The sequence below is a fragment of the Eretmochelys imbricata genome, chromosome 3 (genome assembly GCF_965152235.1).
Source record: "Eretmochelys imbricata isolate rEreImb1 chromosome 3, rEreImb1.hap1, whole genome shotgun sequence".
NCBI lineage: Eukaryota > Metazoa > Chordata > Testudines > Cheloniidae > Eretmochelys > Eretmochelys imbricata.
Genome location: NC_135574.1, coordinates 117759274 through 117779201, shown reverse-complemented (window position 1 = coordinate 117779201; position 19928 = coordinate 117759274). Strand labels below are relative to the sequence as shown.

General features: G+C 38.5%; 1 protein-coding gene across 3 annotated transcripts in view; it reads right to left on the bottom strand.

Annotated features, from left to right (window-relative positions):
• TIAM2 (TIAM Rac1 associated GEF 2) overlaps nucleotides 1–19928 on the bottom strand; it is a 104673-nt gene that overhangs the window by 26561 nt on the left and 58184 nt on the right. For all 3 annotated transcript variants that reach the window (XM_077813233.1, XM_077813234.1, XM_077813235.1), the window contains one exon: nucleotides 16927–17030. In XM_077813233.1, coding sequence (XP_077669359.1) covers nucleotides 16927–17030 — 104 coding nt within the window. The remainder of the gene's footprint in view (nucleotides 1–16926; nucleotides 17031–19928) is intronic.

Here is a 19928-nt window from a genome sequence, read left to right as displayed (position 1 = left end):
TGCCTTAGGTGGCACTTCCAACCTGTACACCCTTACAGTTTTCAGACTTACTGCCCACTGTCATCCCTTGTGAAGTGGGGCGCTGCAGAACTTGGCTCCATGATGCACATGGGGCTGTGCACTCCCCGGAGGCAGATTCTTCATTCCTGGTGCAGCCATTTACACCTGATAGGAAGAATGAAATGCTACCCAATGGCAGGACTTTACACCCACGTTGCATGCACACTTTGCACAGCTGCGAAGGGCCACAGTAGATGCAAGGCAGTACAGAATGCAGATCTTTGCAGAACAGTTTCTGCAGCAAAAACAATGAGGAGTCCTTGTGGCACCTTAGAGGCTAACAAATTTATTTGGGCATAAGCTTTCATGGGCTATAACCCACTTCATCAGATGCAGGGAGTGAAAAATACTGTAAGCAGGTATAAATACATAGCACATGAAGAGATGGGAGTTGCCTTACCAAGTGGGGGGGTCAGTGCTAACGAGGCTGTGTACAACACTTCTACCACCACACCAGCTCTACCTGTACAAGCTGATGTAAAGGGCTCCGGGTCACGATCCTGTTGCTTTTCCCCTACTCTCCCCACCACCCCATAGAGATGTAGAAGACACCCCAGAGGTTGCTGTTATGCGAAGTCCTGAAGAGTCACACAATGGGCAGAAATTGCTTTCTCACCCCTCTGTGGTTGCTCACACTCTGGTCCTATGCATTTTGCTTTAAGAAATGAGAATATAATTTTCCCTATATTTTGGCTGCCATGTTCTACATAAATAGGGAATATCTTTATCGACCTTTTAGAGGGATTTGTTCTGGGCAAAGATATAACGTGCCAGTGCTTAATATTGCCAGATTCTCCCATGAGCTTGGGCCCAAGCAGACATTAGCAGTGATGCTTATACCGTAACTTGGTTATGAGTCACGTCTGATTCTGAAAAACACAGAGTAAAATGTATTTGAGAAAAAAATACTCAGAGAACAACCTTTTTAATTGAACAAAGAATCCCCTTACTAGGGAGCTATGATTAACCTTTGGTATTTTCTTTGCTATTTGGCATTTATGCACATGGCAGTCTGAAGCTTTGCCATCCCCTGCGAAGTTAAAAACCTATGCAAAATTAATTGGAGAAAGAGCACATGACATTAATCAGAACTGGTTAAGCTCCAGCAAAATTTCATGGCTGCCCTCTGAAACACTGCGACTTGATAGTGTATGATATTGAATGAAAACCAGGGTTCCGTGAGGTTAATTAGTGTTACCTTCTCTGTGTTGTTTGTTTATTTTACCATTTCTCATTTAAGCACCACGTGTACTCCAAAGTTTGCTCTGCCAGGCAGGCAGTTGGCATTTGTTTGAAAAAAAGTGATTAACAGGAATGTTTTTGAGTCGGCTTAGAAAATTCTTTAACATAACCTCCCGATGAAATGTTCTCTCTCACTCTCTCTCTCACACACACACACACACACACACACACAAAATACATGAGTGTGAAATCTAAGCAAAAATTTTATATATAAATACATATATAAAATGTAGACTAGTCCATCACTTGGTATACAGTATGAGACACAGAGCATGATATGTACAGTATCTGACCTGTTACTGATGTATATTCACAGTTGTGTACTCTTATAAAGAATGCCTGCGTCTATGTGGAGGTAATTAATTCTTTGAATTTATTATCTGAAGGTGAATCATGTTGATTATCATAATAAAAAAACAAAATGACACTTTACTATCATATCGACAGAACAGAAATTGACTCACTTTAAACTTGAATCCTTGTCTGGTTAGTTGCCTGATGTACCAGTAGCTTATTATTTTCCAGGGATGAGACCAGATTAGCATCACAGCTGGTCAACAGACGAAAAGCAGTGGGATTCCAAGAAAAGAACAGTAGGCCTAATGCCTTCTCTAGTGTCAGCTCTTGTGGGAGAAGAAAGCCGGAGAAGCCCATAAAGTTTCCACTTGCTTTAAACAGACAGGGTAGACCTAGTTTTCATGATTTTTCTATTTAAAGTGCTTTTGATCTTCTTTCATCCTTCCTATGAATGGAAAATGCTTTCCACTCAAAGCCATAGAAATCTGCAGGTTGTAGTTTCTTAAGGGACATGTGACTGTCAAGACAGAACCTTTTAGGGATCCACATTTCACTGGAAAAAAATAATCTATAAACTCCCCAGGTGCTCTGCATGTATAGATAGTATATATGTTCTACTAAATCATTCATTTGGCTGAAAAAATGTCTGGAGTTTGGGAGTTATTGAAAGTAAGCTGGTTTTCACTGGAAACTACCATAATGAGCTTTTCACTGCAGATATACTGAGGTTACTGATAATAGGTGGCACTGGAGGTGGGGTAAGAGACAAAATAAAATGAAAATGTATATATCAGAACTCTTGTACTGCTATAGCTCTAGTTATTTCAGATGGTCAGTTATAATCCCCCAGTTTCAGGATTTTGTACCTTGGACATTTTTTTTTTTTTTTTTTTTTTTTTAGTTTGAGGACAACAACAAAATAGAATTGTCTGTTCACTAACTAAAAAAAGTAGCTTAGTTTATGATAATATAATTACCTTTCCAAGGCCATTTGTTCATGGTGTGAAACAAATCCTTGCTGGTACTGCTAAAAAATCTCAGTCATGTCTGAAAACCATTAGTTGTGCAAGCACAATAACTTTTTCTAATACACGCTCCATGATACTTTGTATCAACTTGATTCACCTCAATGATTGCAGAGGGGCCTAATACAAAGATTTTATAACCAGATTTTTAGCCCATTCTCAATCTATTTTATCCATCGATATGACACTTTATAACAATTCTTAATTAATACTAGGATATCATCTTTTTACACTATGGAGGGCCAAAACAAAGTACAGTAAGTGTGACTAAGTGCACTGTGCTCAGGCAAACAAATACAACTCTGAAGTATCCTCCAAATATCACAGTATGAATTGAAAAGGTGTTACCTGGAAGCATTGTTTTGTTTAGGATTGTTTCAGTTTGAGATTATGCTTTTTAATTAAAATATTACTAGTAAAAAAGCAAAGTAGATTAAACAGAAACAAACCTCATATAAGCTCTCGGGTTCTGATCTGCAAACTAAGCATGTTCAGACTTACCTTTAGGGATGGAGCAGCATACCCAGTAAGTAAAGGATGAAACACAGTGATGAGTATGAGCTTTCGTGAGCTACAGCAAGTGAGCTGTAGCTCATGAAAGCTCATGCTCAAATAAATTGGTTAGTCTCTAAGGTGCCACAAGTACTCCTTTTCTTTTTGCGAATACAGACTAACATGGCTGTTACTCTGAAAACAGTGATGAGTATTTCGTATAGTAACCAGACAAATTGAGCTGAGCTAAAGTTAACTCTGAAGTTCCCAGTCTCAGAAATTTTAATCAGAACTCTAATGCCATTAGTAAAAACATGGATTTGCTTTTCTCATGAAGAGTGTAAAGTAATGTTGGCAAGGTAAAGTTGTTCTAATTAAAACATGAGAAGTTTTAATACTAACTTTATTTAAAAAGAACTGCTGAGATATTTGCTCATCAAGTAGCATTCTATGTGTTAATTAAATATCTAACACCCTTTTGTGACAATACAGCACATCAGCATTTGAAATGTACAAAAGTTTGCATCCAGTAAACTGTTATGCAAGAAAATTAGGCCTGCATTCTCAAGGTGCTCAGCACCTGCAGTTCACACTGAGTTCACAGGAGTTTTGCTCAACACCTCTGAAAATCAGTGTCTTTGGGACCTGATCCAATTTGTACTGAAGTGAAAGGCAAAACTGAAAATCATTGCAATGATGCAGGGTCCAGGCCTTTAACATATCATGCAAAATTTCAGATGGCATTCTTCAGATAGACAGACACCTAGACCGACATACTGATTTAGAAAAAGATGGCACCTCTCAGTGTATACATAATAATGAAGTGTATATAATAACTTCCCTGAATCTTTACTGTATTTTTATCCTATAGCCTTATTAAAAATATTGCCTCTCTCCTCCTTCCCTCTCTGCTTATTCTGATGCAGTCAGCCATTAACATATGCAATTTAAGGAGCAGAAGATTTCAGGCAGGGGTTTTGCATACTTTTCTGTTTATGTAGTGTCACAATTTTCTTAAAATTTATTTCCCCTGGGGGGTCCAGGGTTGCAGCCTCTGCTTCTCCTGCAAATAAAGCTGCAGTCCCAGATTATTTGTTAGAAAGCTCAGAAAGGGAACCAAATGTTAATATTTTGGTTATTTCCAAGCTGTAGTGAACCGCTGGTAAAACAAGCGCAATTCCCTGCTGTGATCTGAATCATCATTTGATAGATACTCTGCTTGCAACAGAGACACACAAAAATGCCATTACTTGGGTAAAACTGCAAATAATAATAAAAAAATCCCACCTTGAAACACAGACGACTGTAATAAAGCTATTTATTGAGCAGACACCTCTCTTGAAATCTATTATTCAATTACTAGATACAGTAATTTGATGTAGCGTTCACTTATGCTTTCACTCCTACTAAGAGCAATGACCAAACCATTCATCTGACAAAACATGTAGTCCCTAGTGCGTGTATAATTGGTCAGCTTCTAACCTTGTTACATAAATGTCCTTTTATGAAAACAGTTCCAGAACTTACTATAGAGAAAATCTGGTGCAAAGACCCATAAGTTTCTGCTGCCAAGTTTTGTGAGCTCAAACTAAATTCTTATCTCTGGTTTTACTCCTCCTGAAGGCAGGCACTGTGGATTACCACCATCAACTTCCCTAAGGAAAAAGGCTTTTCTGAGCAAGGTAAGTGCCTTTAGATCTCATACTATCACATCTTTACTCTGAGCTCAACAACTGCAACATACTCTGCAATGATTATCCTTTGAGTTGATGAATGAAAATTTGAGATACTATTGGTGCCCAGTTTTAAATTGGACTAAATACTGTACAGGAATGTAAACAGAATTCCTTGCGTACCTTCACTTTTAAAACACTTCCAACATCATGGAAAAATGCCAAGTACATTCAGATAACAGCATTATTTTTTAAAAAAAAAAAAGAAGAAGCAGAGTGTAGTTGTAAATGGCAGCTCATGGTTTGAGAGAATATGGTTTTATGTAGAGCAAATCTCCCCTGAGACATACCTGCTAACAGAATGCCATGGTGCCAGTGAATTTTACCACTTAAATAAATACATCAGGTGCTGTAAGGAAATTAGCCAGATACCTAAAACACCCATGGGGTAGGGACTGCCCTGAAGGTCAAGGTAACTTTACCAATAATGTCGATGCTCTGTCAAGTGTATCAGCCACTAAATGGTATGGATTACAAATGAGCTCTGAAATGGAAAAAGAAACAAGCAGCTTGCTAGACGTTTTGTTTATATAATTGTGCTTGTCCTTTATTTGAACTTTCTAGTTTGATAAAAACATTCTAAACTATGCTGCTCGTTAATAAATTCATGCTCAAAAGGGCACTCTATGTCTCATGCTAATCAAGTCACAAAAATATCCTGTTAGTAAATAGATCACTTATAAAATGTGACTTTAAGCAAAATGTTATAGGATATTATGCCATTAGTAGGGATGCTGAGCCAAAGAGTTACAAGATGAATAAACAATTGTTTAGTTAATTGACTGTGCTCTACCAATGAAATAAAAAGCTGTGACATCCTTCCCCACTTTCCCTCTATTTACTAACACTTTTGGGGCCCACTACAGTGGAGGCACTCAGCACCCCTGAGGAGATGCTCAACATCTGGCAGGAGTGGGCCCTTAATGCTACACTTTCCCCTCCCTATCGCAATACAGTACCCATGACCCTTAATTTTTAACCCAAACAATATGCCAAATATTGCCCTTTGATACATGCACACTGCTTCAAGGGAATAATTTAGCTCTTAATTATTGCAACTTCCCTCCACCACTTCTCAGTTTATTACTCCCAGTTGGTAGTTCAGCACTAACCATTTTGTAAGGCCCTGTTGCAGGGTGGCTGCCTGTCAACAAACCAATGACCATTTAATCCCTGACATACTATTAAATACTGTTGAATATTCTGAGGGCATGTAGGTAGTGCCCACCATCTGTCCTGTTGATCGACCATGTCTGTCCTTAGATGATGGCAAGACATGAGGTGCACTGGAGTGCCAAAAGTGCGGAGAGTCAACCAAAGGACACTATATAGTGGTTATAATGATGGGGGTATTTTCAAAGGGTCACGCAACGTTTCAGCCTCATTATCCACATCTATGGGATTTTAATGCTTTGAGAATCAAGCAAGCTATGTCTTCAGCATCACCTTCACTAAGGTGCAATTATATGGAAAGGTGCAATTATATTCTGCATCAACACAAATGATGGCGATTAAAAAAATCTGTTTTCCTCAGTGGATCAGTGTTAAAAAGAACTCAAATTCATACAGCATGATTGAAAACAGTCTGCTAAACTCTAGGTTCATAAAATTCTTTATTCCTGATTAAAAAACAATGATGACTGCTTTAATTCCGTATTAGGAGGGTATTCTTTCCCAGACTTGCTAATTAAGCCTGGATTATTAGCTAGCCATATGCCAGCTAAATGATGTTACCAATTAACAGGTCTTTCAAAAAATGTGTCCATTTCAAAAATTAAATGCAAGTGTTCTAGTAATATTTCCAGCTCCTCTCTAGGAGCTGGATATAGAAAAAAAAATGAAAAACAACAAAACAAAAACCTTTAAATTACTTTTTCTTTTAGCAATCTGATAACCAGACAAGTTCTGTTCCCCACAAAAATCCACCATCAAAATCTACACATAAGATAATCAACCACCTTGGAAAAAGTTATTTTAAGATGAATAGAAATATGTTTGTTCCTTTTTGCTGTAAGTAATGTGCAGAATTCCTGTAGGGACAGATGTTTGCCATCTTTCATACCACTGGCAGAAAGCTCAGTAGCTAGAAATTGACATAAGAACTGCCATGTCATGCTGGGTCAGATCAGTGATTTACCTACTAACACTGTGTGTGTGTGTGTCTAACAGTGACTAGCGTCAGATGCTTCAGAGGAAGATGCAAGAAACCCTTGTAGTGGGCAATTATGGAATAATCTGCCTAACAGTGGAGTTTCTCCCTAAACAGCCCCCCACCTTCCCCCACTCAGTTTGTTATTGGCTTGTAACTTGAATCACAAGGATTTATACCCCTTCTAAAATACATACACATGCAATTTTATATTATATAGTACAGAGGAACCTGGGAACTTTCATGCTATGGTAATTGTATAAATGAGCACAGTGGCAGTGAGAGACAACTCATAATGAGTAGGCATTCTGGCTAGGGAAAACCTGGGATTCCATAGCAATCACATGCTAGGTATGAAGGGCTTTTCTTCCCCAGCATGCTGTTCCTAGGGAACTCCAGAGCTTCCCTGGATAGTATGCTAAGAATTATGGGACATCTTTGTTCCTGTGCCCATTTGCTAAGCTGCTGTTAAAGAATGTGTTTCCCGTTTCCCACACCTTATTACATGAGGGTAGAGGGTGAATCCTGTTCCCCGAACATACTTTTGGATTAGAGAAGGCAGTGATCCATTATGGAGAGGGCAAGGGCCGGCTGCATTTATAACATACACCTGAACCATTTGCAAATCTGGGCTGAAGTTTGCACATACGACATTAAACCGCACCCACCCTGATTTAGGGTAGGTTTCAGGTTCTGTAATATGAACTGTTCACAAATCCCTAGGTATTACTATTTCAAGCTTGACTCACTTGATCTACACATCTGCGCATAGGGTGTGAGGGGTTTGGTCTTTCATTTCTCAAGAACTTGATGGATAACGTGAACCATTATTTCTGATTGTTGACTTAAATATTTTCACTTTGCAGCAAACGTTTTAAAAATATCTTTGGATACGGTTACTTGTTCAAAGTTTAATTGACAAATGAAGAATTTTAAGTCTAGACATTTTAAACATCAATAACGATCACAATATTTGATATTAATTAACGTTTCATTTAAAATATCTTCAAGCATCACAAAATACTGAATTCTTTCTTCTAAACGTTCATACACACACACACACACACACAGAGAGCTTTGTTCTGTATTCAAGAAACTTTTCTTAGTCGCTGAATGAGAAACTATGGTAACCACTGAGATTTTAAACACTTTCTAGTTACACTCCTCCTTTACAAAGTACCTTAGCTTTGCCATTCATATTCTGTAGAGACAAAGAGGGTAACCCTTATCCTTTCCCATTAATGCACAGACTACAGTTAAAACACTAAAAAGAAGCACCTATGGTGACAGCAAAAATCTGATCCAAAACCCACTGAATTCAATGGAATCAATTAAATCAAGCCCTATGCGAGGATCATGTGGTTTTCAACCAAGATAATCAGAAATTGATTGGAGGGAAATATCCTGCCTACCTGCAATATTTACAGGGTATGGATGTAGCCACATTCTGTTACTGATAACACCAGTTATCATCATGGAAGCCTCCCGGGGTTGCATTGGAGTGACTGAGAACAGATTCTGTCCCATGTGGGGGAAGAGAGAGGGGGTAAGCTCTTCAAGCTATTAATTTCTGATTCCAAAATTTTTAATAATCCTTTATCTTCCTTTTATACAGGTGCTGAGCTACTGATTTTCTTCTATGGTCAGCAGATTACTCCACCTTTTGAATGTTCTCTAAGAACAATATTATGACAGCTGCATAAGTGGATGGGTAGCTTGATGGGGGTACACATACTCTCCCTGCCATCCTATGGCCTGCAAAAGGACCTATCATACTTGCAGTCCCTGCACATAGAGGAATTCAGGACTTGCTCACTTGGTGTACCTCAGAGGAGGTGGGATGGCTCAAGGAGGAGACACGGCCATACCAGCTATTTCCACACAGGTCTAAGAAGCACTTGGCCACTCATAGAGGAATTATGGCTCCCAGAGACTGGTTCCTTTCTTCAGCTCTCCATGTGGCTTTGCAACTGTCTATCTGATATTATGTCCTCATTATGGACAGCTCCTCATTTTGTCCCAAGTCACAATTCAGAGACACATACCAGGATGTGTCACTTGGTTGGAATGATTCTCCCTCTGGACTCAAGACACCACTGGTGCTTTGCCTGCATGCAGTGCACAAAACAACTGTGTTTCCATCTCCGGTATTCAATCGCTGTTAGGCTGGCCTTGCCAAGTACATCAAGAGCCAGGGAAATGACAAAATTGTACTTCCATGCTTCTGCCTTACAAGCCAAAAATGTGCAGAATGTTATTGCCACTAGAACTGAGTGACCTCTCATCCCTGAAGAATGAAGCATGATTCCAGTACTCTGTAGCTGGCAAAGAGAATTTAGTCCCCAGAATCTATCACAAACCTTGCAGACTCGTGTCCGATGCACTATATTGGTGCTGCTGTCGTGCTTCCTTTTTGTCCACGTGTAAACCTGGGGGATTTTTCCCAGAGTAGCAGAGGGGAAAGATACATTTCAATGTGGCTCTCATCAATTTCCCGCACATGCAAACATCAGAGATCAATTTGTTTTCTTCTTTTGAGTTGTCTGCACCAATTTCATTAATGAGAAACTCATAGTGTGTCTGGAGGTCAGTTAACTACTTCAAGCCAGAAAAACCAGCATGATAGCACACAGAAGGAGTCACAAGTTCACACATTTGCTCATAAACACTTGTAAAATCATCTACTTTTCTTCTTGGCATGCTTGAACAACTGGAAAATGAACTATACATTGATCATGGTCATGGGTCTTATTAATTTTGGTTGAACTGCGTGATCAATGCGACACACAACAGACAGGAAATGTCTGGGATTTGCAGCAGATGTTGATACACTTCTAGAAAGTCCTTTACTAATTAGCTCATGCATATTGGAGGCCAACTGTTAGGACCTTGTCTGGGTGTCAGACAACTGCAGTACTCCCTTGAACGTGTGGCGCAAAATCCTGGCTCCTCTGGAGTCAACAGCAAAACTCCCAGTGAGCTCAGTGGGGCCAGGATTTCACCCCTGGCTTACTAGAACTGCTAGCTGACCCCAAAAGTAGCAGGGACGTGGCAGAGCCATGGCTCCAACTCCATTCTGCACCAGCCAGAAAAGCTGGTTGGGATCAGCATATGCTGTGCCATCTGGAACTGTAGTACAATAACTTTCAGAGTGCCCAGTAGGGCTGCGCACTGCTTTCGGTGCAGAGCTATGGCTTCAAGGCACAACTGAACCAAGCAAAACCGATGATGATAGACACACTGTTTCCGAACATCAGCTTGTCCTCTCGCAATACATCTTGATTCCATGCTGGCATGATGCCCACATTGCATTGAAGAAGAACAGATGATTTCAAGAGAACTATGTCCACCACTGGTTCCTCCTTCCCCCCGCAGTTAGAACAGAGTAAGGATATTAATTGCTGGTTGCTCCACTAGTTCTGGGGTCTTATCAATTACTAAAGAAAATTGCTCACCACACAAAAGATCCGGAATGTCTTATTGATGGTGATCAAAAGCTTCAGGCAGCTATTTCTCTTGCAATTAATGACATGCAGGGCACGCATGCACTGCTTGGGATATTGCAAAGCAGAGCTAAGAAGAAGCTGTACCCATGAAAACATTTACTGGAACTGCCTCAATGCATAGAAAGTGCGCCAGGATGTGGGGGCAACTAGTGGCTTCTTCCTTCTATTATTTCATTCCTCTGTTGAAGCCTGGGTCATCTCAGTTTGATTTTCTTTCCATTTGAATTAACGCCTATTGTTCATGTGTTCAGCATAATGGGATTTGCCAGCCAGGAGTTTTACAATCTTTCCTGCACAAAACTGTCTCTCCCCACCTCGCTTGCCTTCTTCCCATTTTTACTTTAATGTCAGTATTCTTCTGGGGACATTTTTGGGATGTCAAGGTAAGAGAGTATTTATTCTAATCCGTGAGCACTTCTGCTCTGGAAGCAAATCAGATGCCTGAATAATGTATGCACAGTGTCACACATCCACATGCTGGATGAAATCAAAGGGCATATCTGTACTGATCACATGTACATATTATACATGACACGTTTCAAAAAAATTAACTTTCCTCCTCTGAATATTCTATTCAGCTTTTGCTGTAGGGAAAAATTGACTGTTTCTAACATTTACCGATTAAAAAATCCTTCCATAGCTTATTCATACAAATTCAATTAGTGGCTTCTGCCTGGTTTCTACTGGATAAGTGTCCTCATCAGCATAACTGGATGGCACCAGTTTACAAGTGTTGGCAGCCACAGCAGAGATGTCATTGTTTATTATATCATAATGATCACCTGTACTTATGCATAGTAAGTGTCTTTATAGATAACATGCTCGTACACGAATTGTTGGAAAACAGGTTAATAATGTATGCACCATTCCCAATAGCCATTTGCCTTCCCTTAGATGGCAAAATGACTCTCATGCTTTTGGCATTCATTACATGATTTTATTAATTTCCTGATGAGAATAGGAATCATGACTCACACTCCATTCGCCTGAAGCTCCCTCCAAAACAACATACTCCATTTTTTAAAACGTGTTTATGGAGGAACTGGATGGACCAGGAGATTGGCAACGGGACTCAGAAGTCTTGATCTAGGTTTGAATCTGGGCTAAATGGAGAGTGACAGAATTTTCACCAACTAACACCACTGTCTCTCTGAAAGAATTTGATGGTGTTAGTAAAGTTCTGAGTGAAGAAGTTTCAACACCATGTTTAGGCAGTCTCAGTAGAGAGATAAGGGATTCCATCTGCTTTGAAGAGTGTCCCTCCAACACATGGCTGGGCCAGGTGAACAACAAGGGCTACAAAATGTCCAACACCACATGGATGCACAGAAAAATATTATAAAATGCAAAGTGACTTTTTATTATAGGAATAGCTATACTGAACCAATAGAAAATTAAACAAACCTTTCAAGTGCTGACCCCAATGCAGGGTTTCCTTTTCTAATACAGGAAGTGATTATTTCAAATGTTTTCAGGCTTTCGTTGGTAGAACCTTTTAGACAAGTTTGTGTTGCTGCTTACTGTGCTTTACCTGTTTATTATTATTATTTATTTATTTATTTATTATTCTGTAATAAATTAAGGATTGAAGCCTCCAGGACTATCCATCCAAACTTTGGCATTAGCACTAAATTCACTAGCAAAAGCCAGCCTTCTGACTTTTTAACGTGGTTTGGCCAAGCAATGGAAAGATGTATGAGAGGGTTGTGTGTCCGTGTCCACACCACCCTCTCTTTCCATGTGCATATTTGTTGAAGAAATGGGTTGTGAGGATCACTGTTAAAAGGTAACAGTTTGACACAGCTCAAATTCTGCCTTTTAACATATCCTACTAATTAGCTGGGAGCCATATTTATAAAGTTGTCAGAGGTTTAGGACGGTGTGAACTTTGTGCAAGGAATCATTTGCCTGATTGGTAAAGATGTTTACTGAGATTACATGTACAAATTGTTTATTTGCATGTGCAAATGGCCAGATGTATTAGTGGTCATTAGCATAGATATGCACAAAATTTACGCAGCCATTCCGGGTAACTGTACATGCAAATTAGATGGATAACTGCAGGCATACTCTGGATAGTTTTGGGACCAAAAAGAAAAAGAAAAGCTTGTTTTTGCCAAAGTTAGGAGTATTGCAAATTGCATACTGAGCATAAACAGCCGGTGTGCACTTCTAGTCTTCTGATATTCTGAAAATATAGCTGTTGGGTTCTTCCCATGTGGAAGCAGTAGGACAAACTTGGATTCTCAATGTATGGGGGCCAATAACTGTTGTTTCCTAAGCCATTTGGAAATGTGCAGGAGCTTGCCCACAGGCAGAGTTAATGAAAATATTAACTGCTCATGATCAGTATGAAATTTGAAAGTTCTCTTATCTCTGGTAAATGACAAAAAAAAAAAAAAAAAATTCCAAACAGTCCAAAATGGGCATGCATTTTTTTCAAACCTTCCAAACATTTGCCTGCCCATAATTTAATATGTCTGAAATGGTTTCTTTCGAGTGGCCCACGAAATACATCCATTAGGTTCTGAATAAATAAATACAATTTCAGCACCAGACAGACCATTTTGCAAAAGCTAAGGCAGCATTTGTAGTGTTTTTTTCCCTAAAGAAAGTGCGAGCAGGACAACTGCTTTGATCACATTTCTGCATTAGACAATTCATTTTGATCTGCCCTTTGAAAAGGGACATCAAATTATTCATAATACTTGAGAACCTGAAACGCCATCATCATTGATTTGTATTCAGCTAGTCAGGGAGACAAAATACGATATTCTAAATATGCTCTATTTCATTTAACAGTTTTGGAAGAGGTTGGCATATGTTACTCTGAATTATTGCATTCATTCCACTATTACTATTATTACAACAAAGTATCAGCTATCTATTTTTTCTATAGATTTTGTAAATACAGGAAAATAACCATTCTTTTTATAAGAACTTTAATATACAGCTTTGAACACACTGAAGTTATTTCAAATGCATTGCATTATTAACTATTTTGTGAACTATTTTGCCAAGCTGGAAACATGCAACCAGTCTGAGGACAAAATATGTCTTTAAGAAGAGTGACTAAAATCTACTGTAAACTAATATTTTTTATTATTATCTGGTAAATCTCTGGTCTGAAAACATCTCTCTCCTACTCTCACAGACACACATATCTAATATCAGCAAGAGAGAGAGAGAATATGTTTACATTAAGGTCTTTCCTTTTTTTGTTCAAATTTAATTTGTTTCAAGAAGCACTTTTCTCTGATGATGCTCAAAAGAATTAGAGCAGCTGAAAATTAAATAAATAAATGTAATGCATTAAAAGAATCTACCAAAAATACACAGTAAAGATAGACAAGTTATCAATTGCATGGTTATATTTCCAGTTAATATAAACCATAGCTTACAGAAAACATTTTTCATAACTATGACCTATGAATAAAAATAAAAGTAATTGACATAAGGCACTGAACACATAATGCAGCTTATGTTACTTTAATGTATGAAGGACTTGATCTTTGGCAATTGTCAATATATCAGCATTTCAATGAACACCAGGAGCACAAGAAATTAGACCTCAAAGTGATTAAACACAAATAAATCTAATTGAATCAGCAATCGTGCTGCATCCCCAGATTTTTCAAGGTCTTCTATCTTCTGTCAACAATACGCCTACATATTGCAGAAACAACAATTGCCAACGTTACATACCACTGCCATATAAACAATATTTTAACACAGTTTGAAAATGTATTGACACAGAATGTGTTAAAAATGTAACATTTATTGTTCAAAAAAAAAGTGTGTGTGTGTGGGGGGGGCAGTTATTAACAAGGGCATAAATTGGGCATCTCAGAGAAAGAAAAACTGCCAAAACTACAGAATTGCCAAGAACAGATGGATTTAAGTGTCTACTTATTTTATATAATTTCTTAGAGCTTATCAAGCAGTTTCATTTTCTGTAATTAAGTACTGTAACTCTTTATCTTCCTGTTATCTCATGAATTAACTTTTAGACTGACAGACAAGACATAAAACTATTTCAATTCATTCATTCATCTGTCTCCTGGACTAAACAATGAATGAAAGACTGTTACTGTCAATGTCGTACCCCTACGACAAAAGATGTTCTTGCCCCAAATTAGTATGCACCTCTGAAATTCATTTGGATGCTCTCTTCACTGCATTCTTCATCAAAGATTATCCTTATCCTTTAGGTTGTTACAGGAAAGAGGCTACATAATGAAAAATAAAATCCCCAAAAGTGAAAATATAAAATCTAATAAGTAAACATACAGATTTATATTAAGAGTTTAGCTTTGTTAAGATTGCTTTTTGTTTACTTACTTGTTTTAGGAAAAATTCAACCAAAGTTCAAAGGATTCTGCTTCCACAAAGCAAGTGATTACATCTACAGCTGTTGTCTGTTGGGAAATGAACCACACACACACACACATCCCCCAATAAAACAATCCCCAAACTGCCTGTTGTTCCAAGATATGTTCAGAACCACCTACCACCATCAACGTCTTCTTCACAATGCTGTACTTGCATATGTAGCCTCCTCTCACCCCCACACTTCTGTAACATTACATAATACTGAAATATCCTTACAACTGTACTTCCATACAAATGCATCAAACTAGCATACATAGATATGTGAGGCAAAGGAAAAAACAAAACAAAAACAGATACTATACCTTCAGAGGCTGCATTATTTTCTTCTACTAGCTTTTATTAGGAGTGCCTATTGTTCATATGGTGAACAGTCCAACAATCAAAAATAGAAACCACTTCTTTTTGTTCCTAATCACCAAACATGCCCAATGAGGCTACTTTCTAACTTACTATCTTTAAAAATCCTACATGTATTAGAAACATCGACAGGGTCGTACAAAGAGCTGTGACAGTAATAGGTACCCTCCAACTGAAAGAAGACAATCAATTAAAAACCATTTGCAGAAATTGTAGGGCTGTCAAAGACTCATTTACAGCTGTGGTTCATGAAATCAAACTGCATCTGATTGCCAAGCCATTTTTTCCACTGCATCTAGAAAGCCAGGACACCCTCCGTTAACTCTTAAAAATAACGTTTGCACAACTGTATTCCAATCAAAGAACCCAACTGCAATATAATCTGGGAAATAACACATTATGCACCGGTATAACTGGTAGAGAATTTAGGAAAGAGTCACCAGGGAGCAAACCTGGCTGATCCCTTCCAGTTCTTTTGGAATTAGCGGTGGCACATAGTTTAGATCACAGCAGCTTATCCCATCCAATAACTACTATAAATGAAAATCTCTCTGTGTATCAGTATCCTGCTGAACTCTCTTTAATTTCCCATTTTCTGGCGTATTTGAAAAAGACATCAGGAATGAGTTTCACAAACAAGTCTGTTCCTTTCCTGTTGGCAACTAAATGTTTCTTGCAAAGCAAAAGTACGAAAATGTCTTCCTTCAAGCAGACTGTGATCTGATTTGCATGTCTCTCAGCACTATTCCGAAACCGTTGTTCTCCCTCCTCTCACACACACTCTCCTTGGGCAAGATTACAGTGGATGGGTATGCAAGGAGAAGTGGGAGAGGGACACCAGGGGTACAAACAGCCTCCCCTGAGTAGAAGACTGCATTGGACTATTGGCGCCCAGGCCAAGAGCCTCTCCTAGATGGGCATGAAGGCTGGATTCAGACAGCAGCATACAATAAATTTTTACAAAGGATGTAGCAGTTGCTTTGATCTCCAAAGCACAATGCAGGATAGTGCACCTCCACATTGCCCCAAGTGAGGCAACTATGTGTTTTAAGGGGCAAATCCAGACCCAGGTTTCATGAACTGTGAGGGCTCAAGACTTCTAAAAATCAGACCCCATGTAACCCTTTTGGCCGGGTAGCCAAAAAAATAAATTCTAAAAAAATGGAGGCACTTAGAACTAGCGGCCTCTTCTACAGTGGCTTAAGTAACTGTTGCTATGGTCACCTCAACCCAAAAAAGTTTTTGGAACAACAACAGCACAAAGAATAAGAATGGCAACAGACATTCAGAGAACAGCTAACCAGCTTAGAAGGCATAGATGGTACAGTGATTAGCATGCTAAATTATCTTCTCTTGAGCCGTAGACTCAAACCCCACCTTTAGGTGACTTGCAAAGATGAATTTGGTGAACTCTGCCTTATTCCCATTTGTCCACATGGCAATATCATTAGAGACACAGCAGTTATGCCCCCTGGTATGTTACAGGTCAAGGCTGGCCTCAAGCTAATAATATTAGTCCTTCAGGGTCATAAGCAATAAATTCATTTACTAAGAAGAATAAATATATAAATAAGCTGGCATATAATCAACCCCCCTTTTCTGCAAGCTGCAGAGTGTCATCTTAAAATGATCCCAATTTGTTTATTATCGCTAGGTCTGGGATATGCTCTTACCCTGAAAGGTGGATCAGTCTTCTGCCTATGTGGTACTTGGTCCAAAGTGCCATCAGTACTGCTCCTCTTCAGACCAGCAGTGACATCAGGCACATTGCTAAAATCTGCATTTGAAAGAAAAACCACTACAGTTTAGAGAGTTACCTATGATGAGAGGGAGAAGAATCAATTTGTTTTCATTTGTAAACGCTCTCTGCTGCTAGTCAGGTCATTTGTGGGGAGGGGGTAATACGTTAGCTTTCCCTATATATAACACAAGAGGAAAAAAGAAATGGACAAACTTCAGAGTGGAAGCTCTGCTTTTAAAAATGCAGCTGGATAAGAACGAACATCTGAAAAAACATACATATCTGATCTACAAAAATAAATCTCTTCGTTCTTGCTAACAGCATGCTTCCTAATGTAGCCTCATCAGTCTACAAGGCAGCAGTCTGTGCCAGTTGATGGGGATGACCAATCAAAATGATTAAATGTACAAAACCACTCTCTTTGGATGAACACTCTGTTCTAGGACATGACTTGGTTTTAAACTCCTTAATGGGCCAAAAAAAGAGAATCTCATCTTAGAATAACTAACTTTTCTTGGCCGTTGGCTCCCTTAACATTTTAACCACTTGTGTTATGCTGAACGTTTTTATTTTTTAGCACCTGTGGTAATACAAATCCCACACCAGGCGCAGCCCAAGTATTTGCTTGTCTACACTTAAAGGGTGGCAGCAGCGCAGCTATGCCGATGCAGCACCACCACTGTAGGGCTTCAGAGAAAACCCTACCTACACCCATAGGCGGGCTTCCCTGTCAGCAGAGGTACTTCACCTCCACGAGAAGTGGTAGCTAGCTCGACAGGAGAAGCTCTCTCGTTGACAGGGAGCAGTCTACATCAGGAGTTAGGTCGGTATAAGTGTCGCTCAGGCGTGTGAAAAATCTACACCCTTGAGCGACTTAGTTATACCGACATACGTTGCTAACATAGACCAAGCCTTAAGCAGTGAAACAATTAAAACATCCCTATACGCACACCAGATTTGAGTGGGATTCCGCACGGGTGGGGTCAGATGCCTTTGTAGGATCGGGGCCTCAGCTAATTACCTGCTGAGGGGAGGGACTGTTCCCTTAATTGCTGTATAAAATGCTCATTATACTAATTGGTGCTGTACAGAAATGTTAAATAGAATAGCTAAGGAAAATAATAAAGGGAAAAAAACTATAAAAAAATATGATAAAATTAAATGAGAGAGAGCTAAAATTAACAGAACAAATAAATAGGCAAGGATCAAAACTTCCACCAAAAAATAAAGGAAAAGACAAGGAAAATAGAGCAGTCAGGTACGAAGCAGAAACATAAATCTTATGAGAGACACTATTCATCACCCCGACCAGTTTGCTTGAGTATTCTGCCCCCCACACACGTATTTTGTCTTTTGAGTTTTAAGATTTTTTTTTCAGTGCAATGACTATGTCTTCTCATATAGTTACACAGCATTTACTGTTAGCACAACATGGCCTGATTGTGGTTAGGGGCAAAGGATGTAACCACAATTTAAATTTGAAAAAATAATAATTTTTTTAAAAGGTTACAATTAGCGCTGTCAAGCGATTACAAAAATTAAGCGTGCGGTTAATTGCACTGTTAAACAATAATAAAATACCATTTATTTAAATATTTTTGGATGATTTCTACATTTTCAAATATATTTATTTCAATTACAACACAGAATACAAAGTGTACAGTACTCACTTTATATTTAATTTTGATTACAAATATTTGCACTGAAAAAAAAACAAAAGAAATAGTATATTTCAATTTACCTAATACAAGTACTGGAGAGTGCAATCTCTTTATAATGAAAGTCAAACTTACAGATGTAGAATTATGTACAAAAAATAACTGCATTCAAAAATAAAACAATGCAAAACTTTAGAACCTACAAGTCCACTCAGCCCTACCTCAGCCAATCGCTCAGACAAACAAGTTTGGTTACAATTTACAGGAGATAATGCTGCCCATGTTTTGTTTACAATGTCACCTGAAAGTGAGAACAGGCATTCGCATGGCACTGTCGTAGCCGGGACTGCAAGATTAGTACATCTGGCACGTAAATATCTTGTAATGCCATCTACAACAGTGCCATGCGAATGCCTGTTCTCACTTTCAGGTGACATCGTAAATACAAAGCAGCCAGCAGTGTCTCCCATAAATGTAAACAAACTTGTTTGTCTTAGCAATTGGCTGAACAAAGTGAGTGGACTTGTAGGCTCTAAAGTTTTACACTGGTTTTGTTTTTGACTGCAATTATGTAACAAGAAAAATCTACATTTGTAAGTTACATTTTCACAATAAAATTGTATTGTATGAGGCGAATTAAAAAATTATATTTCTTTTATCATTTTTACAGTGCAAATATTTGTAATAAAAATAATCTAAAGTGAATACTGTACAGTTTGTATTCTTTGTTGTAATAGAAATCAATATATTTGAAAATGCACAAAAACATCCAAAATATTTAATAAATTTCAATTGGTATTCTATTGTTTAGTAGTGCAATTAATCGTGATTAATTTTTTTCAATCGCAGTTCATTTTTTTGAGTTAATCGCATGAGTTAACTGCGATTAATCGACAGCTCTAGTTACAATAAAGTTTTACTACCAGGGAAGGAGCCCATTTTGGGAATATTATGATGGAGTAAAAGTTGGATACCATACTAACACTGGGAAGGAAGGATATGGCCTGTCAATTGGTCTGGAATTTGTATCCTCTTATTTCTTCCTTTTGTGATGAATGCAAAACATCCTTTGATTGTGCTCTTGTGTGCCATCAGAACTGGTCCCAAAGGTCAGATAGGCAGCAACAACATCAGCCACATGGCTAAAAGCTGCACACCCCTCACCCTCCTGACCCCAAAAGTAAAAGAAAATTCTCTTGGAGAATGTCACATTTACAGATGAGAAGGGTTTTAATATTCAAGCTATCAAATGGAACCTGAAGTCAACAATGAATCA